Genomic DNA, 22,710 nt, shown 5'->3' with positions numbered 1-22,710 from the left:
GCTGGCCAGGGGGAGGGCAGGCGTCCCGGCCTCACCTGCCCTGCACCCCCAGGCCCCTCTCTGAGCTGCTTCCACTGGCCCCGAGGCGTCCAGGCCTGCGCCCGGCTGCAGCAGCTCCTGGACTGGACGAGGAGCGCCGGCTGCGGGGGGGCGGGAGAGCGCTTCTTCCAGAAGCTTTCCTGCACCCTCCACCTGCTGGCCACGCCCCGCGCCCAGCTCATCCAGGTAGGCGGACGCGGCGCGGGTGGTGGGGGTGGGGGCCCCATGCCGTTGCTCTTGGGTCGCCGGCCAGCAAGCCAGGCGGGGGCCGCGGACTCCGCTCAGAGGCAGGGAAGTGGCCCCACAGTGCGCCCAGTCCCTGCCCCACCCCTGCGACCCCGCTGGGGCGGGGGCTCTGCAGAGGCGGAGGGCGAAGGGCCTGAGACAGGGGGATCGCCCTGGGTACCCCGGGGGCCACTCGGCACAGGAGTCCTTCAGAGTGGCAGAGGGCGGCAGAGGAGAGGGTCAGAGACGGTCAGAGGGAACAGGGCCGCGGCCGCTGTCGCTGGCTCAGGGTGGAGGGAAAGGCCCCGGGCCAGGACCTCCAGGAACCAAGAATGGCCAGCGTGGAAACGGGGACCTCAGCCCCCCACGTGCACAGAGCTGAATCCTGACGACCAGATGCACAGGGAGCCGGGCCCCGCCCTGCAGCCTCCAGAAGGACCGGGAGCTGCGGGCATCTGGCAGCAGCCCAGTGCGCACGGGCCGGACGTGCAAGCCCAGGACCGCGAGGGTGCGTCTGCGGCCCCCGGTTACAGCCGCCCCCGGAGCCTGACTCACCGCCTGCCACCCTGCCCCGCCCCAGCCACCGACACAGTCGTCATGGGATCAGTGGAGCCCGCCACGGTGCTCCCTGCCTGCCTGCCACAGGGCCAGTGAACCCGGCGGGCGGTGCGGCTGCTTCGCCATCGCCAGCTGAAGCCCCAAGCCGACTCCGGCGCAGCCTGTGTCGTGCGACGGGAGGGGACGGTGGACCTTTGAGTCTGGTACTGAGAAACGGAGCGACCCGCTCTACCCGAGGACGGAAACCCGAGAGTCTCACGAGTGCGTCCGCCACGGCTGTCAGCGGCGGAGGCAGCAGCCGCCAGCGTGGACGGCTTTGCGTGTGCCCCTCGTTTCCTCGCCGCTGCACGCCTGTGCGCGCGGCCCGGCTGTGACCTCTGCCGCACGGTGGCCGAGCCGAGGTCCCACAGGCAGCGCTTCATGGAGCCAAGACTCCGTGCAGGCTCCGGGAGCCACTGACTGACTGGTCAGCAGACTGAGAATTTCTCGCCCGTCAGGAACTGTACGTGGTATTCGGCTGTTTTTTTTTTTTTTAAGTTGTTTTTCATTAGAAAAATCAAATGTGGATTCATGTGAGGACCTCCAGGAAGTGGGGGCGTCTGGGACGGGCTGGGTTCGTTTCCTCCCCAGATACCACTAACCCGAAGCAAAGTGCTGCTTGTCAGTGGCCTGCACCGTGAGGACAGAGAACTCGGGGACAAGAACCTTCTGAAGCGGCAAGCGAAGGATGAGCGGCGACCGCCTCAGCAGGTCTGGGGGCGCTGACTCCCGAGCTGTGGCCCAGCCGGCCACGAAGCCCCCGGAAGGCTCAGGAGTGGCCGGCACCGGGGGCCCCTGGAGCTGAGTGGAGACGGGCCGAGTCGGAGGGAGAGCCGCTGGGCCGCTGGTGGCGCCGGGCCGGGGGTCGGCCCGCCCCGCGCCGAGAGCAGGGCGCCAGGCGCCGGAGGGCTCCCGAAGCCCGGGAACCGGGGGTCTCAGACCCCCGGGGGGGACGGCAAGGCTCTTCCGCTGTTGCTTTTCCTCTGTGGCCGTCCACCTCATCTGGGAGCAGGCGCTGTGTGAGGCCGAGAGGCCGGGGTTCATCCCGAGCTGGAGAGAGACAGGACCACGTCTCAGGGGACAAATGCTCAGGACCCTGGGGCCCTGGGGGTTTTCCCTCCTGACGTTTGACAAAACTGAGGCTTCAGGGTGTGGGGTGGATGGGAAGGGCTTTAGAACTAAGCCGGAGGCTCTGAGGAGCAGCGTGGGACGGGTGCACGTGGCTGCGGGGGCCTCGGCCGCCCCCGGCTCAGGGTGCCAGCGCACGCTTCCCCTGCCGGGCCAGGAAGGACACATCCTAGGCTCTGTGGACCACGTCCGTCTAAGTCCAAAACTATTATTCTTTTTTGAAGCTCTTTAAAAATGTGAAAATTATTCTTAGCGTGAGAGCCGTGCAAAAACAGGCCTCGAGCCATAGTTTGCCGCACTTTAAAACCGACTGTTTGGAGGAAGAAACTTATAAAAAGCCACACATATCCCCCATGAAGATAAGATATCCGCGTGAGCAAGAGGACGGAAAGAATTCTCGGAACTTCAGATCGCAGCAGCAGAGAGGGAAACGTCAGTAGCAGAGTTGGGAGACAAAGGAGGTGGAGGGACCGTGAGACGGGATCAGGAAGACGTGGTCCCGGCGGGGTGGCCCTCCGCACCCCAGCCCCGGAGACCCCAGCCGCGAGCGGGAAGCCGGGGTCCTGGGAACTCAGGAATTGAAAAGAACCACCCCCGGGCAGACCACGGCTAACTCGAGCCGCCGTGTGTTTGGGGTAGGGGCTGGGGGCTGGGGGGCAGCCCAGGGTCGGCCCTTGCCCGCCCCCCCCCCACGTAATCCGAGGACACTGATTGTCCCTTCAGTGTGGACGCTGCATAGCCACAGGCCAGGTCTCTTGACGTCGGCTATACAATCATGCGAGAGAAAAACAGAGAAGAAAGGGAAAGCGAAGGACCAGGGGACGGAGCCCCGCGCCCGAGCCGCAGGCAGAGCGGAGGAGGTGGTGGGGAGGGTCCGCGGCGCAGCAGGACGGCCCCGGGTGTGCGTGGCCGCGGGGGCCTCGCGCCCCGTCCAGACCGGCCAGCTCCAGAGAGGAGTGAGAACTTGACGTGCCCCGAGGACCGGCCGTCAGAGGGTTCACAACGCGTTGGGAGCAGCGTGTGAAGCGGGGGGACAAGAGCACAGCTCCCCACGCCGCGGGGCGGCGAGCCTGGGGCCCCGCGTGGGAGGGCGGAGGGGGCGCTCCCGCCAGGCCGGCCGCGTGTGGGGCAGCCCTCCCGGGGAGCTGCTCCGTGATGATCTGTCTCCTAACGAAGGACGAAGGAGGGGGTCAGAGGGGCGGCTTCCAGCAATGGGGGCGCCCCCCCCCGAACGTTGGGAGGAGGGCGAGGTGAGCGCGGGGTGTGGGCTGGGGGTCCGGCCGCCCCCCCTGTGCCCCGCCCGGGCTCCTGAGGCTGCGATCTCGCGCGTCGCCCGGCAGTGGCATCTTTCACCTGCTGGACTTTTCACGCCGTGCGATGCAGGGCCCCCGTTTCGTTTCTCCCTCTCCCAGCGGTCTGCGATGTGACGGGCACATTCAGTGGGCCGGGCACTGGCCCCTTCAGGGAGCAGCTGCCCCGCCCGGCCCTCGGCCTGCATGCCCACGAGGCAGCCAGGGGCCAGCTGCCCGCTGTGGGGCGGCCCTGCTGCCCGGGCCTGTGACCCCCTCACTGACCTCGCCATCCCACGTGGGCAGCGGGGATCTGCGTGCCGGCTCGGGATGTGTGGCCGGGAGCCCTGGCCCTCTGCCTCTGTCCCTGGAGCACCCAGGTGTGCTGGTCCCTGGGGGTGTGCTGAGCCACCCGGGGCCTTGACCACGAGCTCCTTCTTGTCACCCAGATGAGCTGGGCAAACCTGCGGGCTGCGTTCCCGGCCCTGAGCCCCGCGCAGCTGCACCGGCTGCTGACCCAGTACCAGCTGGCCTCGGCCATGGGCCCCATGAGCGCCTGGGAGCCAGGTGCCCAGGACCGCCCCGACGCCTTCAAGTCAGGTGAGCCCCCTCGTCGGGCAGGACTGTGGAGCTCTGGGGGCCAGGCTGGGGGCTTCCTTGGAGGGGCCCACAGAGCATCTGACACCCCCTCCTGGGCCGTCGTCCTCCTTGGGTGCCCTGCCCACCCCTGGGGACCTCCAGGTGGGGGTCAAGGAGCCCACAGTCCATGGCCAAGCACCCAGCTCCCGGCTCAGGTTAAAGGTCCCCCAGCCCTCATGGAGCCTGAGGATGGGTCCTCACCGGGCACCCGCTCACCAGGGGGGAGAGCGGGGTCTCCAGGCGGGGTGACGGCGTGCAGCCTGAGCACTCGTGCCGTGTATGTGCATGTGCACACACACGCCGTACACACGTGCACACGCCGCACATGCCACACACATGAACAACGCCGCACACATGAACACACGCCATACATAGGAACACACTCCATAATATGTACACACGTGCCACACATATGGACACAATGCTGTGCATGTGTACACACGCCTTATACATGTACACACCTCATGCATATGTATACACACCATGCATGTACACACACCACCCTATGCACACACACCAGACATGTGACATGTACACACATGTATGCGTGTACATTTTATAGAGTGAATGCACCTCTCATCAGCATTATGCATGTCACGCAAAAACAGCAAAGAGTGGCAGAGGGTGCAGATACGGCGGGGCTGTGGCCAGCGCCTGCCACGCCCTTGCCACCCAGGAGCTTGGCTTGGCCACAGGGACCACCTCCGAGCAGGCCTCCAGGCTCCCCTGGACGGCGTCCGCCCCTCCCACTTACCAGCTCACAGCCACGGCCTCCCTGAAGGGGCCAGAGCTGGGAGCAGAGCCTGCTGCCGGCCACTCCCGTTCTGCAGCGGCTGCCCACCCCCGCCCCCCATGCTGCTGGGGCTGCGGCGCGCATGGGCCCGGGGCCCGGAGGAGCGGGCGCTGGGCCGGGGCTGCAGACTCTGGGCGGAGAGGGCTCAGCTCTGGGCGTGGGCAGGCGCTGGGGCCAGAGCTGCAGAGGGGGTCTTGTTCTTCACCTGGGTGGTCCCTGGGACCTGGGAGGCACCAGAGTGCAGTGTGGGCCGGTCACCCTCGCCTGGCTTCCCCCCACCACTGTCCTTGGCAGCTCAGTCTGCCGGCCCCCAGGTCCCTAGTGTCGGGCGGGGCGGGCCGCCTCCTCCAGGCCAGGTGGCCAAGCAGTCCGCACCCCCACCCGCAGAGGACGTCCTGGAGTCCTACGAGAACCCCCCGCCCATCGTGTTGCCGAGCGAGGGCTTCCAGGTGGACTTGGAGGGGGACTGTCTGGACGCCAGCACCTCCCAGCACCTCCTCTACCTGCGCCACTTCCTGTGGGGCCTGCGGGGCAAGCCCAGCCCTAGCGGGGGGCCCGCCCCACCCGAGGGCCTTAAGGTACGCCGGGCTGCCCTCTGTGGCTCTGGTTCTGACAACGGGGTGGACACAGGGCCTGGCTGGGGGCCCCGGGCCCTCCCACCAGGGCAGGAGCTTGATGCCTGAGCTTTCTCTCTCGTCCAGGGCCCGAGCTCCCCCTCCCCTGACGGGTACCCCGAGGGCCAGAGCAGCCCCCTGCCTCCCAGGGACCCAGGCAGGGGAGCCTGCGAGGCCGGCCTGGTGCATCCTCTGCCCTTGGCGGGGGCTCCCCGGGCACAGGGCCCTCCAGGAAGGAGCCGCGGGGGCCCCCAGCCCGGCGCTCTGCACACGGACCCTTCCTGCCTGCTCACGCCTCCCGGGACCCCGCTCGAGCCCGCCGCCCCCGACTGGCCCGCCCCTGGCGGCCCCTGCGGGAAGGCGCTCCTGGGCGGGAGGAGGAGTGGATCCTGTGGCCCCCGGGGGCCAACTCCAGAAGGTGAGACCTGTCCCCCGTCCACACCCACACCCCGGCTCCCAGGCCCTGCTGGCGCACTCTACCCACAGGGTCCTGGTGGCACATGCGTCCTGGGCTTTCAGCACCTTCTCGTGGAGGCCTGCAGCCCTGGGTGCCACAAAGGCTCAGGCAGACGGGGAGGGCCAGGGGCGGACAGGGACGGCCAGGGGCGGACAGGGAGGGCCAGGGTGTAGGGCGGCCGGGCCACACAGCCTTCTGGGGACTTAGTCACTCACACGGGAAGGGTGGCTCAGGTGGCCTGCGCTCAGCATCGGAGGGGTGAGGGCAGGGTCAGACACTCGGGAGTGACAAGTGGAGTCACCACTTAGTATGGCGAGAAAGGGGTGTGGGCTCAGAGGGGTCCTGCGGGGGGAGGGGGACTTGGGCGTGAGCCTCCGCGCCCTGGAAACAGCTGGCCTCTGAGGGGGGCCGGCGTCTGGGGCAGGCGCAGGGCCGTGTTGCCCACATACGGGCCCCCCCCCCCCCAGTCTTCCCTAACGGGCCCGTGAGCACTCGTCCTCTGGGGAAGCGGCCGAGCCAGCACCCCCGGGCCCCGGACAGGGCAGGTGCAGGCCTCTTCCCTGCCCCTCTTCTCGCCCACTCAGGAGACTGTGTGGCCGGCGAGATGCAGCCCCCGCCGGCCCCCTGCAGCCGCAGCCCCAGCACCGAGGACTTCTGCTACGTCTTCCTGGTGGAGCTGGAGCGAGGCCCCTCCGGCCTGGGGATGGGCCTGATCGACGGGACGGTGAGCGGCCCCGGGCTCCTGCCCAGTGACGGTGTCCCGTTCCCCAGAGCCGGGACCCCAGGACCTGTGGTCACTGGGGCAGCCGGGCGAGGCCCACCATGGGCGTGGGGCCTGGGGCTTGGCGGGGCATCTCTGTGGACTCTGGGAGGAAGAAAAGGGCCCGTGCAGGACCCACCTCCCCTGGCCTGCTGTCACCTCGGGGCGCCTGTCCTGAGCTCGTGGGGACAGTCATGGTGTCGGGTGCAGACATGCTGATGACGGGCCGGGCCTCTCAGTAGACGGCGGGGCTGGGGTGGCCCTCACTGGGCTGCCCGTGTGTAGGGGCCGCAGGGCCCTGAGGCCTGTGTGTCCCCCCAGCACACGCCCCTGGGCGCCCCCGGCCTCTACATCCAGACCCTGCTCCCGGGCAGCCCCGCGGCGGCTGACGGCCGGCTGTCACTGGGGGACCGCATCCTGGAGGTGAACGGCAGCAGCCTGATGGGCGTCAGCTACCTGAGGTACCCCAAACACACATGCCTCGGTCTGTGCGGGCAAGCGTCAGCGTGGCCCAGGGCCCGGGCCACCTGCAGCACAAGTGACCTCAGCGCCTGTGACCACGCCCTCTTATCCCTTTAGCGATGAGCACAGTCCCCCAGCCCAGCTCTCCGAGGCCACCTCCCACCCTTCCCTCCCCTAGACTGGACTCCTGAGGACCACTAGCCCCCCAGGGGTCGGGCACCTCGAGGTGGGGTGGCTGGGCCCTCACACAGCCCCGTGCACTGGGGTGCCCCTCCTGGGCGCCCCTGGGAGGCTCCGCCTGCCCGCTGGCTGGGTGGCGGCGAGCCCACAGCGTGGGAACGCCACGCGGTCCTCACCCCGTTGCCGGGTTCCAGGGCCGTGGACCTGATCCGACACGGCGGGAAGAAGATGCGGTTTCTGGTCGCCAAGTCGGACGTGGAGACGGCCAAGAAGATCCGCTTCCAATCGCCCCCTCCCTAGGGGGCTGGAGGGCACCCCGGTGCACCTGGCCCTGCGGTCCGGCCAAGTGTTCCCAGGACACCGGCTGCCCCCACCCTGTGGATAGTGTATATCTCAGTGTATATTTTATTTATATGACAGATGACACTAAGTTGTGATGTTTGTTACAGAGCTTTTATGTTTAAGAGTTTAATGGAGACGTATAGATTAAATAAACTATCTTTCATATTCTTGGACGGGGTGCTGCGTGGAGTGGGGGTGGGCACCGTGCTGGGCCCCACAGGACCCAATCCCCTCCCCACCAGCGCAGGAGAGAGCCTGAGGATGCGGGGGGCATGGCGATGGTGGACCCCCTGCCCTTTGCCCTGCTCAGAAACCAGGAGCAATGGGACGTGCCGGGCAGCGGGCAGCCTCTGGCCCCCGGAAAAGGCCAGGCCACCCCTCGGTGCAGGCTGCTCCCAGGACCTGCACGCGCAGTCAGCGCAGTTCCCAAGAAAAGGTCTAGAAGCCCCAGGTGCTAATAAAGGGGAGTCGTGACCCGAGGACACAGGCCCCTCTGATCACTGAAGGCTCGGCTTGGCCCTAACACCACGCTCTTAATCTGCGGCCCGGCTGCTGTCCACCTGGTCACTGTCCCTTCGTCTGGCGGGAGGTCGACCTTCTTCGCCCACTGGCTGAGCCTGCGCAGGGCTAGTGGCAGGGCCGTGTTGGCGTGGTGGGGACAGCGAGGCTGGGACCCCGCCACCCGGCTGGGCATCTTCAGCAGGTTGGGCAGGTTCTGCAGCCCGGTGGGTCCCCACGTCCTCCGCGGAGCAGAGAGACCCCGTGCAGGAGGGGCCCCGGCCAGTCAGCAGCAGACGCAGCCGTCCGGTGGCAAGGGGTCTAGAGGAGCCCCCCACACCCCGCCTGGGCGTCCTAGGTCCGCGCTGGTTGCAAGTCCTGGGCCTCGCGCGGCTCCACGGCGCCCCCTGGCGAGCGCAGGTGCGGCCGCCCAGCCTTCAGGTTAGGCCAGGATCCACGCGCCGGATCGCGGCCGCCCACAGCCAGGTCCCCACAGGCCGGATCAGTGACGAGCTCGGGGAGGCTGGCGGCGGGCCCGGCGCCTGGCGAATCCTTGGTCTCGGCCCTTCGCTGCGCTCCTCTGCGGGTAGGGGCCGCGGCCTCGTCCGAGTCCAGCTGCGGGGCCGAGTGGGGGACCCAGGTGACGCCGATGAACGTATCCTCAGCACTGGCATCCGCGGACACTGGGTCCCGAGCGCCCAGCAGGGGCGGTGGGCCACGGGGGGCGGCAGGTAGGGGTCCTGGGAGGGGTCCTGGGAGGTCGGGGTGTCCACGGCGCGCCCGCACCGACGCCCACCGGCGCTGCTCCGCGCGCGTCACCTGTCGCTTCTCGGAAAACGCCCTGAGGCCGGACGCCAGGCAGAGCAGAGGCGGGCACTCCGGGCCAGGTCGGCGCCCGGCCCCTGCGACGCCAGCTCCGGTTGGCCGCCTCCGAGGCTGTGGTTTCTCAGGACGCCTGGGCACCGACTTGCTGGAGGCGGGGGCTCGGGGCGGAGCGTGCGCCCGGGGGGGGGGGGGCGGGGCGGGGCCCGGGGCTTCAGGATCGCGGGGCAGCAGCACCACCTGGTGGCCACGGGGCGGCTCTGCAAGCGGCGGCTCGCTTGAATGGCACTGGTGGCAAGCGCGGGGGGCTGGGGACGTTTCTTGCGGGCCACACCCGGCTATCTCCCCACTTGGGATAGTCCCTGAGCAAACCCTGACTTACTCTGAGTAAGGCTCGGGTCGCAGGTGTCGGGGTCACTGGGAGCCCCGTTTGGTGGGTCCTGCTCTCCCTCCTAATGGCAGGAGGCTTTAGGCCTGCAAAGGTGACAGCGCTTCCAGCCCACCCAGCAGAGGCCCCAGAGCCCCAGCCTTCCCATCCTTGAGTTATTCAGGGGCATGAGAAGGTGCACTGGACGAGCGCACTGGGCAGGCGCACTTCCCGAGGGACAGCTGGGCACGTCGCACGCTTCCCTCCCGGCTGCGGATTTCTGATGCTACTTATGCAACACCTGTGAGTTGAGACTGATTCGCATTCGGCCCTTACTTGTTGGGACTGCACAGGATGGGGCGGCCCCAGGTGTCAGGCTGGCCAGCAAGGGCCCCTTATGCCCCAGGCCAGCTCTCCCAGCCCAGCAGTGCTGGGCAGTAACCCCAGGCCTGCAGGGGTCCCCATTCCTGGCCCTCTCCTCTGGGTGGAGAAAATGAAAGCAACTTTGCCTTATTCACAGAGAAACTGTCGAAGATTTATTTTTGCTAAATCTCTTCTTGTCCCCAAACTACTACAGCAAAGATACCTGCCAGGCAGCTCCCATCCGGCCCCGAAGGGGGCCGGAGCCACAAATCAGAGCAGTTTCACCACACAGCTCAGCATGGTCTCCAGGGAGAGGGGTTAGGGAGACACCACAGGGTGAGGTCGAGACAGCCCTGAGCAGCACCGAGGGACCAACGCCCCCCCACCCCCGGGACACAGGCCCCTCCCGCTTGCCCCTGCGATCGCTGACAGCTCGGCCCGGCCCTAATACCGGGCTCTTCATCTGCGCCCTGGCTGGCGTCCACCTGCTCACGGCCCCTCACCCCGGCGGCAGGCCCGCCTCCTTCTCCACCAGCCGGCTGACGGTGCGCAGGGCCAGCGGCAGGGCCGTGTTGGTGTCGCGGTGATAGCGAGGCTCGGACACCTCTGTGCTGGGCGTGAGCACAAACTGGGCCACACTGGGCATCTTCAGCAGGTTGAGTAGCTCAGTGGTCCGCACACGCACGGCTCCCATGTCCTCACAGGGCACAGAGCTCATGGCCGGGCTCTGGGCTAGCGTCCTCATCTTCGACAGGAAGAGAGAGACCCTGGGAACAAGGGGGCCTCAGCCAGTCAGCTGCAGACGCACCCCCTCACGTGGCCAGGGGTTTTGTGGAGGGCCCCCCCCCCGGCTCGTGAGGCTTGAGCTCGGAAAAGTGGGGGGCGGGCTGTGCCGACAGTGCACGCTGACGCTGAGGCCGGGCTCTGGGACGGGGTCCCCTCCAAAGCCACTTTCCTGCCTTGTGTTCCCACCCCCAACTGGCACCTGGGGATCAGGTCTTGGCTCCGGGAGGCCAGCTTGGTCAGCGTGGTCATAAGCGCCGTGATGACTTGCGGGGGACACTTGGGAAGGGCGGTGGAGGGGCGGGACTGGGTGACCTCGAACAGCAGGGCCTCCAGGGCTTCGAAGAACTTGTTGATCTGCTCCACGGTGCACCGCCGGTCCCAGCTCACCGACAGGTACTCGCCGATGGCCCACACCTAGGCGGGGACAGCGCCTCAGCCGCACGTCTGGGCCCTCCTGAGGCGGGGTGGGGGGGGGGTCCGGTGCAGCCGGCCTTACCACGGAGGTGAGCATGACGCCGCCGCTGCGTGTGCTGCTGGCGCTGCCCGCGAACTCCAGGAGCTCTCTGGCCAGCTCGACCACCAGGGCGGGGTGCTGCTCGCACAAGGCCAGGAACTGGGAGCTCAGCACGCTGCCGGGAGAGGACGCCCGCGGTCCACGCACGCCCCTCGCAGGCTGCGGGCCCACGGCCCACCCACGAGGGCGGCGGGCAAGCCTCTGGGCATCGGGTGGGCGCAGAGGGGTGCCCACTGGCGAGGGGCTGCGACCGGCCCTGTCCTCGGTCCTGGGCTTGAGTGGACTGGGGACAAGCTTGCAAAGAGCAGGCCCTTAGACGGGGGACAGACAGGAGGGAAGGCTCTGTGGAAGAGGGACTCGGGCCAGTGCTATGGACAACGGGCTTGCAGGACGAGCGGAGGACATGAGAACATGCTAGATTTGGGACAGAGGGGTCTGTAGGGCGCGCGGGCTGAGCCTGGGATGGCGCCGGCAGTGGCGGTGCCTGCGGCTGGAGGACAAAGTGGGGAACGGAGCTGGGACGAGCTAAGCACAGAGGGCCAGGGGCACCAGGACGGGTGAAGCCCCAGAGGTGGCCAGCAGGGGACCCACCTGTGCACGCGGGCCTCATACCCTGGGACCTGGTAAAGCGAGTCACTTCTGTCCAGGATCGCCAGAGCCAGCTGGTTGGCCAGGGCCCCGTCAGCGAACTGGGGGTCCAACACGAGAGACTCAGTCCCACCCCCAGCAGGCACCATCTTCCGCCCCTGCCCTGGACAGGGGCCTGGGCTGGCCAGGTGGGGCCTTGGCTGGGGCTGGAGGTGCTGGCCTCTGCTCTGTGACTCTCACTGGTCCCCAGCTGAAGCTCTACGAAGGTCAAGGGCAAGACCGCGCCGGCCCTCTGCTGCAGGTGTGCGAGACCCGGGGCTGGGGGACCTGGGCAGCAGGCTCACCTGGGCCACTGACGAGAAGAGCACCTGCAGCAGGGTGGGCACGGCCTCGGCGCACTGCACCACCCGGGCGCAGCCGGCCATGGGCTGCAGCAGCTGGTGGAGTGGCGCCAACCTGGGGGGCACACAGCGTGTCCCGCTGAGCGCCCGCCCGGCCCCCACCCCACCCGGCGCCCAAGGACACGCTCTGAACACGTCAACCCGGGTAACCCCACAGGCCCGCGGGAAGAGAGGAGGGTGCCAGTGCCGCGGCCGGGAAATGTTCTGACACCACCTGCCTCGTCAAGGGAGGTCACCTGGGACCAAGCACACCGTGCTCCCAGGCCCCACTCCCGTCTCCAGCCACTCGCTCCGCAGCAGGGCCCTGCGCCCAGGGGACCCAGGGAGGGGTGGCGCGGGGCCGAGTGGAGGCGTCTGGGGTGAGGAGCCTCCGTTTCTCCGTACGATGGGGTCACCGCGGGGCCCGCCTTGCTGGGTCACGAGGACTGACCCGTGTAACAGAGAGCCGGGTGCCTGCTGGGTGGGGGTGACCCAGCTGTCTCTCCAGGTCAGGGTGCTGGGCCTGGGGGTGGACGCCAGGGCCCGGCCGCCCTGGGACTGTGCTGCGGCCACACACAGGCTGCCCCGGCAGCTCCCGGCCGAGGGGCCCTACCTCTCCGCGGTTCCGCTGGCCTTGGTGCGCAGCAGGTGCTGCAGGAGCCCCTGGAACTGCGGGTCCCTGAAGGCCTCCAGGCAGCTGGGCGTCCGGAGCGAGGCGTCCCAGAGCGGCCTCTCGGATGCGGCTGGGGACAACCTGTGAGTGGACACATGCCTGAGGCCGGGTTCAACGTGGGCTCTGGGCGCAGGCCCGACTCGGCCCCTGCCCTCACGGGCACCGCTGGTTGGAGAGACAGAAGCCGATGTCACCATAACATCACAGGGCCCCGACCCCGTGGTGGGCCTCAGGGTGACCAGAAAGGGCCTGGGAGCCCAGCACCTGTGGCGGTGGGGGGGCCATGAGGGGTCCCCGCTGAGTGGCAGGCAGGCGAGGGGCTCCGGCTGCCGTCAGAGGTGCTGAGTCAGAGGCGCTCACTTTGCAGAACACAGAGCAGCCGGGGAGGCACGCGGGAAGGAGAGGCACGTGGTCAGGTCGGTGGGCAGGGCCTGGGCACGTGTGGCCAGGGGGCTCACCTGAGCTGCAGGTCCAAGGCCGCCGTGAGACAGGGCAGGTCGAGCAGCGCGTGGAGCATCTCCACGGCGGTGGAGGCGTCCAGCAGGGCCGGGAGGAGCCCCACAAACTCGGCGGTCAGGGGCGGGCTGTTCCAGGCCAGGAACTGCGGGGGGGGGGGGGGACGCGGGCGGCTCAGCGGGACCTCTGGCTGGGGGCGGCCACCGCCCAGGCGGGAAGCAGGCCATGACCTCGCGCGGCTGCCGCCGACGTGCTGCCACCGGGCAGGGGCGCCTGCAGCGGCCCCCCACCCTCCACCTCCCTGTGACCCAGGGACCCAGAAACACCCCCTTCGCTCATTTCTTCCCACTCTTCTTTCTGCTTCTGCGCCCACTTCCGTACCAACGACGAGAGCATTTCCACCTCGCTGCAGCCCTCAGCTCTACTTAAAGGAACCACGTCTCCGACTGCTTTGAAAAGGCTGCCCGCTGGCGGCCAGTCGCAGAAGGGACACCCAAAGCCGATGACACCAAAGGGCTGGCCACGCTGAGCAGAGCTAGATGCTAAACTTTGTGCAGACTCGTGGGAACTAAGCCACAGGTCAGGCCCCTGAGAGGTTCAGCACAAGGCCCTGACAGCGAGGCTGTTTGCCCGTGACATGGGGACAGCCTGGCCCGCCCCACGCCTTGCCCTCGCCCTGCCCTCCAGGTCTCCTGCCCTGGGCCCTGTGGTCACAGCGAAGAGTTGCCCGAGGCCCTGAGGTGGAGGGGAGAGCCCGGGACACCACCCCCAGCCCTGGCCGCCCCGGCCCCCCCAGCCCCCCATCCTAGCCCGGGAACCAGCGAGCGTGCCTTGAAGAGGTTGGGGAAGCTCAGCTTGAGGACGCCGAGGCTCCTGCCGAACAGGGGGAGGCTGTCCCTGCACAGCCGGAGGAACTCGAAGGCCAGCTCTGGGCTGTGGAAGTGTTCGGAGGGGACCCTGGTGAACAGCTGCTGGTACACGGCTCCCGAGGCCACTGCGGCCGCCTCCCCTGAAAGGCACCAGGTCCGTCAGGGCAGGGCCGGCAGCAGCACCTGCACCTCGTCGTGAGGACGCCTCTGCTGCCGGTCAGGGCCCCTCGGAGTCTCTGGCCGAGTGTCTCTAGGCCACCGAAGGCTCGGAGGCGTCCGCCCGCAAGAGAAGCTGAGCTGTCCTCAGCCCCCCAGGCGGCTCTGGCTCTGCCCACAGACCGACCGCTTTGGGGAGCGCGGGGGAGAATGTTCTTTGGAAGCTGCTGGTTTCATGGCAGCTTCCACGAAACTCTCGTGAGCTCTTACGCAAATGGAGTTCTGAGAGCGACAAGGCTGACGACTCTCCAATTCGCTACTTAAATCCACCCGACAACGCCCAGCCCATCGCGGCAAGGCCCACCCGAAGCAAGGCAGGAGAGCAGCGCGGAGGGAAAGGCCGCCCTTGCCGCGAGCTGCTCCGCTCGCCCCCGCAGCCCTGGGCTCAGCGCGTGGGACCGGGGCTCACCGTGGTTCAGGAAGAACTGGGCGAGGGGCAGCAGCGCCCGCACGTGGGTGGGGTCCCCGCACAGCCGCGTCTGCAGGGCCTTCAGGCAGGAGAGGGTGCGGTACAGGAAGGAGGGGTCCTGCCTGCAGAGCACGTCCAGCACCAGCACGGCCTCCACCAGGCACTGCGGGCGCAGAGGCCACGCTCAGGGGGAGCAGGCGAGCCCCTGGCCGCCCGCCTGCCCCGCCGGCCCGCCCGGCACTTACGGCCTTCTGCAGGTCTGCGTCGCCCTTCCTCAGGGCTCCTGGGGGAAGAAAGGGAGTCACCTGTCTCTGCGCCAGCATCAGGACAGCAGGACGAGACAGCCCGCTGTGCTCTGGAAGCTCCGGAAGGGGGCGGCAAGCCAGCCACTGGGGGCGGGGCCGGGGGGGGGGAGACGGCAGGGAGCTGCCCCCAGGGAGGACAGGAGAAGGGACTGACGCTGGGGGACACAGCCCCCCAGAGCCCAGGGACGGCTTCTGTCCAGTGCTGAGCCCCCAGGGGCTCAGGCCCGAAAACAAAAATCCCTCTGGGGAAAAGCAGCTGCGGGGCCCCGGCCTCCGGCGAGCGGCCGAGGCACGACCTTGCGGGAGCGGGGACGGCACCCGGGGACTCACGCCGGTTACTCTGCTCGATGAGGCGCTGGCAGTACTCGAAGGCCTTCTCCCGCAGCTGCTCCTGCGGCGGCAGCCGGCGGCTGGCGGAGGAGGCGGCAGACAGCACGGACAGGGTGGAGCCCTCCAGCTCCGACTTGTCGTCTGCCAAGCGCACGGCGGGGTGAGGGTCAGGCTCCAGACGCCGAGGCTGCCGTGCAGGGGCCGCGGAGAGCCGGCGTGGGGGACGCCCAAGGTGCTGGCCCCACCGCCCCGTCTTGCCCACCGGCCACCCTCCCTGGCACTGGACACCCTCAGCGCAGCGGAGGGCTCGCCCAGTGCGTCACGTGGCAGAGGAGGAGCTCGGGGCGAGCCCGACTTAAGGGAGCCCTCGGACTTCTCTGACATGTCCGGAAGGGCCTGCTGGGGCCACCGACTCTCGGCCAAGGTGGCCAGTGTCCCCCAGGGCACCCCAGGTCCCACCCGCGTCCGCCTGGCCCACCTGCGTCTGGGGCACCCGGGCTCTCGGGGCTGTGCAGCAGCCACCCCCGAAGCATGGAGAAGGCCTGCACGTTCAGCCACTGGTCCTCCGTGAAGTGCTGGCCCGTGGACAGCACCGTGAAGAAGTCCGTGGCCACAGCCCCGTCCACCTCGGTGATGGGGCCTGGCTGTGGGAGGCAAGGAAGGCCGGGTAGGGCGGCAGGGCCCCTGGGCCAGGGAGGGCGTAGGGGCTGAGACTGGGAGCGGCCGACGGGCTCGGCCACACTCTTCGGGAACTAGCCCCCCGCCCCTTCGTAAGAGGCATTAGGGGCTCCGGGGCTCGGAACACGTCCCTCCGTCGGAGGAGGGGCCCTCGCCAGGAGGGTCCAGACCTTAACAGTCACCCCAAGCGTCATGGGCTGTGGGGCTGTGACCCTTGGGGACCCGAAGGTCCCCCATCCTCCAACCAAGTGGAGACAGGAAAGAGGGGTCGTTCTGGGAGCAGGGCAGGTGGCAGGACAGGAAGTCAACGGGGCCCCGTGGGCCAGGCTGGCCAGGTGGCCCAGGGCCCCCAGGGGCAGGGAGGTTCTGGGTCCCTCCGCCTCACCAGTCGGGCCCTGGGCGTGGAGAAGAAGCCCCCGGACGAGTGCACGGGCCCCTGCTGGACGCTGGCGTAGCGCAGCCAGTCCACCAGCCTCTTGTTCAGCAGGCGGGTCTGCTCTGCAGAGGGGGTGGGGACAAGCCGCGGGGAGCGCATCAGACCCCACGGGCTCGGGCTGGGCGGGGCGCTGGCGGGACTTTCTGGAAAACAGCAGCCCCGGACAGAGTCCCCGCTCAGGCACAGCCACGCCCTGCCCCACTGCCCTCCCCGCGTGGGCCTCTCCGCACGTGGGCACCTTCGTGGAGGCTGCCTGGGGCGAGGCCGGCGACCTTCGACAGGACGGGGAGGAGGGGCCTCAGACTGGGCCCCTCGGGCTGCCGGCTCTCAAGGACTTTGAAGACGCGCTGGGCCACGTTTCTGATCTCCTGCTTTCTGTCGCCCTGCAAATCAAACGCAACGCAGGTGGCACGGGAACACGGGAAGGCTGACTTGCCCAAGTGCCTGAAGAGACACGTCGTTTGGTCCGAAAACTCTGGAACTGTCCAATTCTGAAGCTCGTCGCTCTGCTAGCACCATTCGCGCCATAATGCCACCCCTTACAGGTATCTAGGAAAGTCACCAGAGCAGCCCAGGCCCTGCGGCCTGACTCAGCCTGCGCAGAGCGCTGGCTGCCTCCCCAGGGACACGGGGGAAGAGGGGAGGAGGGGAGAGGAAGGGGTCAGGCGTTTCCGCTCATTACCGATGCATCTGAGTGCTGGCAGGCCCGAGGCGGCCACGGACACTGGGAAATGGAGCGGACCCAGCTGAGCCTGCCCACGTGGGGGCTGCACACCAGCCTGCTGCTTTTTGGGCCCCAGGGCCACCAAGGGCAGGCAGCCCAGCTACATGGTGACAGGTGCGTTACCTGGGCCAAGAGCACAGAGGCCGCCAGGCTCAGCTGCCGCGTGTTCTGGATGTGGATGTGGTCGCAGGACAGGCGCAGGCTGTCGCAGGGCGCCCTCTCTCTCAGGATGGCGGCGCAGAGCAGCTGCAGCTGCTCGGGGCACGTGGGCAGGCAGAGGGTGGTCTGCAGCAGGTCCACGCATGTCTCCTCCAGCCTGGGGCAGCAAGGTCACAGCGGGCGGCCGGCATGTCACACCACTGCGAGGGCGCCTGGCCCCCAGGGCTCGCAGTCACTCCCCTCTCGCCCTGGAGAAGTGGCCTGGGTCCTCTGGGCGGGCGGAAGGGACTTTTATATTTGAAGACCTTTGCACTGGTTTAAGTGGGCACAGATCGAACCCCAAAGGTGTGTGCCCGCCTGCCGGGCGCTGCCTGTCGGGAGCCCACTCGGGCCTGCCGCACCCAAAGGTGAGCGCACTCACTTCCTGTTATATTTGGTGGCCGACATGATGAAGAAAAGCCTCTGCAGGGTGTCAGCAGCCTCAGGGCCTGGGTCCTGCTGCAGCAGCTTCCTGAGCCGGGAAGAGAACTTCTGCAGGTCCTCATCCTGGAGCTCCCTGAACAAGGACGACACTGTCAGCAGCCTGGCACCAAGAGACCTCGTCGAGGGACTCAGACACACCACCCTGAGCTGGGACGGAAGGACGGGTGGCCGCAGGGCAAACCCCCACTGAGTAAAGAGAAACCCGGGGTCACAGGACGATGACCCCACCACCCACAACACCGCTGTGACAATTGAGCTGCCTGGTTCCCCGACCTGGTTCCTCTCCCTGGGACTTGGCCACCCACGGGCCACTCCTGTCCCCGGCCAGACAGGGCTGCTGGGGAGACCAGCACCCCCACAGTTTGCAAGGACAGCACACATTATTAATGGGGACTCCACACATTCAGACTTTGTGGTTCCAGGAACAAAAGAACTAAAACCAATTGGGTTTAGGAGTCAAAAGGGAGATTTAATCTGAAATAAGTTGCTTTTCAAGAGTCCTTCAACGAGCCTTTAACTTCTGGGAGCGAGAGTTAAATCTAATATGTTAAAGGCAAATTGTGTGACACTTGTAAGGTAAGCCTACTATAGTTCCTTACTCTAATACTTAATTTGCTAATGAATTAAAAATATTTATTATCATCGACATGTAACATATTGAACAGTCTCAAAATAGAAATCTGCTTTTAGGTTTTATTCCAGTCCAAAAAGCAAGAAAAGGTAACTTGCCAATGAGTCATCATATTAGGGACTTCTGGGGGACTCTTGGAGAAGGCCCTCTCTGTGCTGTGACCTCGCTGGGCGCCACCCCCCCAAAGCCATGACTGACGTCCACTAAACCTATTCTGGACTCTTCAGATGTTTGAGCTCCGGAATCTAAAACCTTCTTTGACAAGAAGGTTCGATGAACACGTGAAGGTGGGGGCCTGGGACAGCTTCTTGTGTTTCCTGTTCTTACTAAAAGGCTGGCAGACAAATACCAAAGCGTTCTCCGCCACTGCCTTCAACCTTGAATTCCTACAGGCGCTGAGAATGCGCACAGGCCCTGGCCACGCCTTACTCCTCTAAGCAGGCAAGTCCTTTCTTCTCTTGCTTCTGACTCTCTGCACAGGCCCTCTACCTGAAATACCTTGACTTCTTCCCTTGCTGGTTAACTCCCCACTCACCCCAAGCTTCTGGTCAGTTGTTCTTCTGGAGACACCCCCTAACCTTGCTGCACAACTCTCTCCATCCACCCCCACCCCAAATCCACTTCCTTAGCCCCTTCTTCAGCTTACAAGAGATGCTTCTGATAACCTTTTTCATACTTGCTTTCCGTCTCTGAAAACTTTGGAAATTAACATTCACTCCAGATCCTAACTCCCAAACTTCAGCGATATCGAGTACCACGAAAAATACCACACTTAAAGTAAAACATACTGAAAGCTAGTAAGACTTCACTGATAGTTACTAACTTTCCTCAAATCCTAGCCAAGAGAAATTGTGTAACTTGTACTTTTTCCTTATGGATATTTAAACACACACTACCCTTAATGTTCCCACCCACCCAAGACAAAAAATAAGAATTTAAATAGTGAGGGATAGTCCTTCTGCCTTTTATTCCACAAATCTAAGTATTAAGGAGAGGCGGGAGAGCTAAATGCAACGAAGTTCTGAGTGGGTCTCAGTTCTCACGGCAAGACCTTTGCGGTGAACATGCCGCATGCTGAGTGAAATGGTAAGATTTAAAGATATCTATTATAATTAAAAACAGCCCCTAAATTCAAGTGAACTTGAACTAGAATATTGGAACTTGAATTAGCATACTGGAATATCTGTCCAATATTGAAGGAAATACAGGCTCTGCTGGACTTATGTAGGGGATGGGGCTGCAAACCCACCATGCACTTTCTTGTAGATCTCCAAGGGTTTTTTTCACCATAGATTTTTGCCCTGTTCACAGCCTTTAGAACCTAATCTGCATTCAAGGTCTTGCTTCACTATAATCACAGCAGCCTCAAACACCCTAATCTTTTCCACCAAGTGGTACCGCTCAGAATCTAGTTGTTGTTTTTAAGTTTACCACATGACCTTGTGGTTCTGGTGGCATTTTCTTTTTTTAAACAGGTGGCATCAAGTCTTAGACTGATGGACCGGGGTTTTAGTTCTAGCCTACACGTTCTGCTGTCTCCCACGGTTGGTCAGTTGGTGAGGAAGGGGCTACCGACTGGTTAGTGGGAGTCCAGAGCCACTTCCGGGCGAAGATGGTGGGTAATTTCCCAGCCCACCCACTGCACCCGCAGGAGAGCGTCTTCCTAAATCGCACGTTCCATGGCCCCCAAAGCTCTCGGATGGCCCCAAACTCCTGAGTTCGCCACGGCTCGATCCCAGGAGGTTTTCCAGCCCCTTTGTGGCTTTGCGCTCATGACTCTGGAGCGTGACAGCTTCTGGCTACCCCACTTCCGGCTGGCCTTAGGCCAATCTGCGGGGTCCCACCCCACTTTTTTCCCACTCATTCTTCAAAACGCTGCTCAGCTGCCACCTCCTCCGGGACCAACTCCACTCTCCCCAGGCGTCCTCACCCCGGGCCCGGTCGGCGTGGCCTCCCCTCCCCCGAGTCTCTAAAGTGGGTCCAGTCGGGCTCCTCGAAGTCGCCGCGCCCAGGCCCCGCTCTGAACCCTACCACCAGGCGCCCCGAGGGAAAGGCGCGGGCACCTGGCCTGGCGGAGCAGACTCTCCGCCCCCGCCGTGAACATCCCGCCGCCAGCGCCGCGCAGGGACGCGGCCCGCGCGCTCCGGTCGCTCCCGCTCCACCAGCCCCAGCTCGTAGCCGCGCGGGCTTCCGGGTCGCATCACATGCCGCATCACGTGAGGCGTCAGGTGGGGAAGGCGGACAAGCCGCCGACCAATGGGCTTTGCTGGAGCTTCTCGGGGGTGGGGGTGGGGGCGGAGCTGTCTGCGTTCTAGGCTCCTGAGCGCCTTCGGGGCCTGGGGATCCCAGTTCCGCGGCACCTCGGCACCCTGGAGCCCGAGGTCCCCGCGCTCCGGGTCCCAAGACAGTTCCCGGTGGACGCTGGGCGCCCAGGCGCCGTTGCCCCAATTCCAGGTGGTTTCCTAAATACAGCGCCGTTGCGTGCGGGTCCTGTGCTCTGTACACCTGAAAATATTACACAAACCCCGTGGCTTGCGGGCTGGATCTGTGTCCAGCAATTGGCAAGGAGCAGCGACAGCACTTAGCAGGTTTATTTTTCTTCTTCTTAAAGCTTCCACTTATTTAGCACCTATCATAGGCCGCATGTGCTGATTTAAAACATCTAACTCAATCCCTACCTTAACACAGGCTATGGGTATCTTTCTTTTACAGACGAGGCAACAGGCTCAGAGAGGGAGTTAATTTCTAGTATTTCTAACTCGTGTTGGCCACAGTATTTTTACCCTGCAGACGACTGCCTGGCGGTGACAAACAGGGTAGTAGTAAATGCAGTTGCTGCCTACACGGGGTCCTACAGGAGGAAAACTTCTGGAGGGAATGGAGCCTAAGGCGAGCCCAGAGGGCGTCAGATGAAGGGCTGGGGCGGGGCAGGCCTAGTACCGAAGGCTTCCTGTGGCTGAAATGCACCCGAGGGGGAGCCTCATATTTGGCAGCCAGACAGAGAATGGATGGTGGGGAGGGGGTGGGAAACGGGGAGGCTGGGTGCAGGGGAGAGAAAGGCTGCCCCGGCTGGGCGAAAGCCATGAGGATGGAGAAGTGGGCAGATTCAGTAACCACTCGGGGGTAGGATCTGTAGGACCTGATGATTGATGCATTTAGGGGCAGCAGGAGGAACATGGACGAGTCGAGGGCAACAGCAGGTTTCCAGTTCACCAGGTGGCGCCGTTTCACTGGGCACTGGTGCGGGGGAAGGACGCGGAAGTTTGTGGACTCATTCATCCAATGAGCGAGCACCGGCTGAGTGCCCGGGCTGTGTCAGGCGCTGTTTCGGGTTCCGGGGGAGAGTGAACAGGAGGGGCCAAGCCCCTGCCCTCATGGGATTTACAGCCAACAAGACAGTTATCCAACACATACAAACACACGCAGAAGCCTAGTAGTGACACGGTACTGGGGAGAGAAGACGAAGCAGATAATCACGCAGCGGGAGAGGCAGCTGTCCTTCGGGTAGGGTGGGGGGAGGGAGCGCGAAGGGATAAGCAGCGAGGGGACAAGTAAACGGAGGGCAGGAGGGGGACGGAGAGAGGCTGGGCTGGGCTCGCACCTGTGGCAGCTCCGGACTCGGTTGTTTCGAGACGCCCTGATGGCACCCAGCTGGAGGTGCTGAGGGCAACTGGCGCCGAGGATGAGGAGGTGGGCGCTGGTGGTGGTGGAGGCCGTGAGCACCACGGCCCAGGGAGCAGGGAGCAGGGAGAGCGAGGTGGGCACCCCAGGAGCCCCGAGCAACTGCAGAAAGAGGAAGGACACTGGCCAAGGGAGCCCAGTGACAGGCAGTGTTTGTGGGCGGCCCGCCGCGTGCTGAGCGCCGTGCAGCAGGGACCCCATCCGACCTGAGGGACAGCTCTGAGGACAGTTTTCTCACCATCTGAGGAATGAGTTGCCTGAAGCTGAAAAGCGGGTTAAGGTACCGAAGGTCACAGCCCTGCGCGTGGCGGACGGGCTGACCCAGTGCGTGGACTCCGGGTCAGTTTTCGTGGCCACTCTGTCCCCTGCCCGCTGGGGAAGTGGGACGAGATCTAAGGGAATGTGGTGTCTCAGAGGCCACGAGACGCAGAGGTCAAGTTTCAAGTGCTGCTGAGAATCTCGACAAACGATGTTATTTGTGACAAACTCATTTTTAACTAAATCCCAAGTCAATGCTCTGTGGGAAAACACCCGAGCATCTTACAACCATGTATGACTGTGGCCGGCACTGAGAAGCCACAGCCAAGGACATGCATCATGTCGCTGAACCCACAGAACACTGAGGTAGGGGTGAAGAAATAGAGCTTCTCACAGGGTCAAATTCCCTGGCTGAACTTGAACCCGAGTCCGTCTGACTGCAGAGCCCACACGCGACCACCGAGAACAAGGGGGGCCAGAGAGGAGCGGCACAGAGGGGCCGAGAATCTCGTGTAAGACGAGCTGGCAGGAAGGGCCGCCCGCATCCGCTCGGGCTGCT

At 65.2% G+C, this 22,710-nt stretch overlaps 2 protein-coding genes across 5 annotated transcripts in view; one reads left to right on the top strand and one right to left on the bottom strand.

The window, feature by feature from the left end:
• The window catches only part of RADIL (Rap associating with DIL domain), a 43,313-nt gene extending 35,618 nt beyond the window's left edge, over nucleotides 1-7,695 (top strand). Inside the window, exons 10-16 of the mRNA XM_016135323.2 lie at nucleotides 53-225; nucleotides 3,728-3,878; nucleotides 5,098-5,288; nucleotides 5,412-5,742; nucleotides 6,366-6,505; nucleotides 6,863-7,002; nucleotides 7,378-7,695. Coding sequence (XP_015990809.2) covers nucleotides 53-225; nucleotides 3,728-3,878; nucleotides 5,098-5,288; nucleotides 5,412-5,742; nucleotides 6,366-6,505; nucleotides 6,863-7,002; nucleotides 7,378-7,483 — 1,232 coding nt within the window. The 3' untranslated portion in view covers nucleotides 7,484-7,695. The remainder of the gene's footprint in view (nucleotides 1-52; nucleotides 226-3,727; nucleotides 3,879-5,097; nucleotides 5,289-5,411; nucleotides 5,743-6,365; nucleotides 6,506-6,862; nucleotides 7,003-7,377) is intronic.
• Nucleotides 7,696-9,725: 2,030 nt separating this feature from the next.
• Nucleotides 9,726-22,600, bottom strand: AP5Z1 (adaptor related protein complex 5 subunit zeta 1). Of its 4 annotated transcripts, none has more exons than XM_036224263.1 (17): nucleotides 21,814-22,600; nucleotides 17,520-17,654; nucleotides 17,063-17,255; nucleotides 16,454-16,598; nucleotides 16,165-16,277; nucleotides 15,580-15,745; nucleotides 15,102-15,242; nucleotides 14,712-14,749; nucleotides 14,467-14,629; nucleotides 13,803-13,981; nucleotides 12,975-13,117; nucleotides 12,457-12,597; nucleotides 11,808-11,919; nucleotides 11,467-11,564; nucleotides 10,858-10,990; nucleotides 10,561-10,775; nucleotides 9,726-10,342 (listed from the first exon to the last, which is right to left on the bottom strand). In XM_036224263.1, the coding sequence occupies exons 1-17, from the start codon at nucleotides 22,092-22,094 to the stop codon at nucleotides 10,075-10,077; spliced, it is 2,664 nt and encodes an 887-aa protein (XP_036080156.1). In that variant the 5' UTR covers nucleotides 22,095-22,600; the 3' UTR covers nucleotides 9,726-10,074. The 4 variants fall into 4 exon arrangements, with proteins under 4 accessions (XP_036080156.1, XP_036080157.1, XP_036080159.1 ...); XM_036224264.1 differs by lacking the exon at nucleotides 21,814-22,600 and adding an exon at nucleotides 20,276-20,424; XM_036224266.1 differs by lacking the exon at nucleotides 21,814-22,600 and adding an exon at nucleotides 20,143-20,269.
• Between the last annotated feature and the right edge of the window lie 110 nt (nucleotides 22,601-22,710).

The sequence above is a fragment of the Rousettus aegyptiacus genome, unplaced genomic scaffold, assembly GCF_014176215.1.
Source record: "Rousettus aegyptiacus isolate mRouAeg1 unplaced genomic scaffold, mRouAeg1.p scaffold_m13_p_7, whole genome shotgun sequence".
Lineage (NCBI taxonomy): Eukaryota > Metazoa > Chordata > Mammalia > Chiroptera > Pteropodidae > Rousettus > Rousettus aegyptiacus.
Note: the sequence above shows the minus strand (reverse complement) of the source record. Positions and strands in the feature narration are given on the sequence as shown.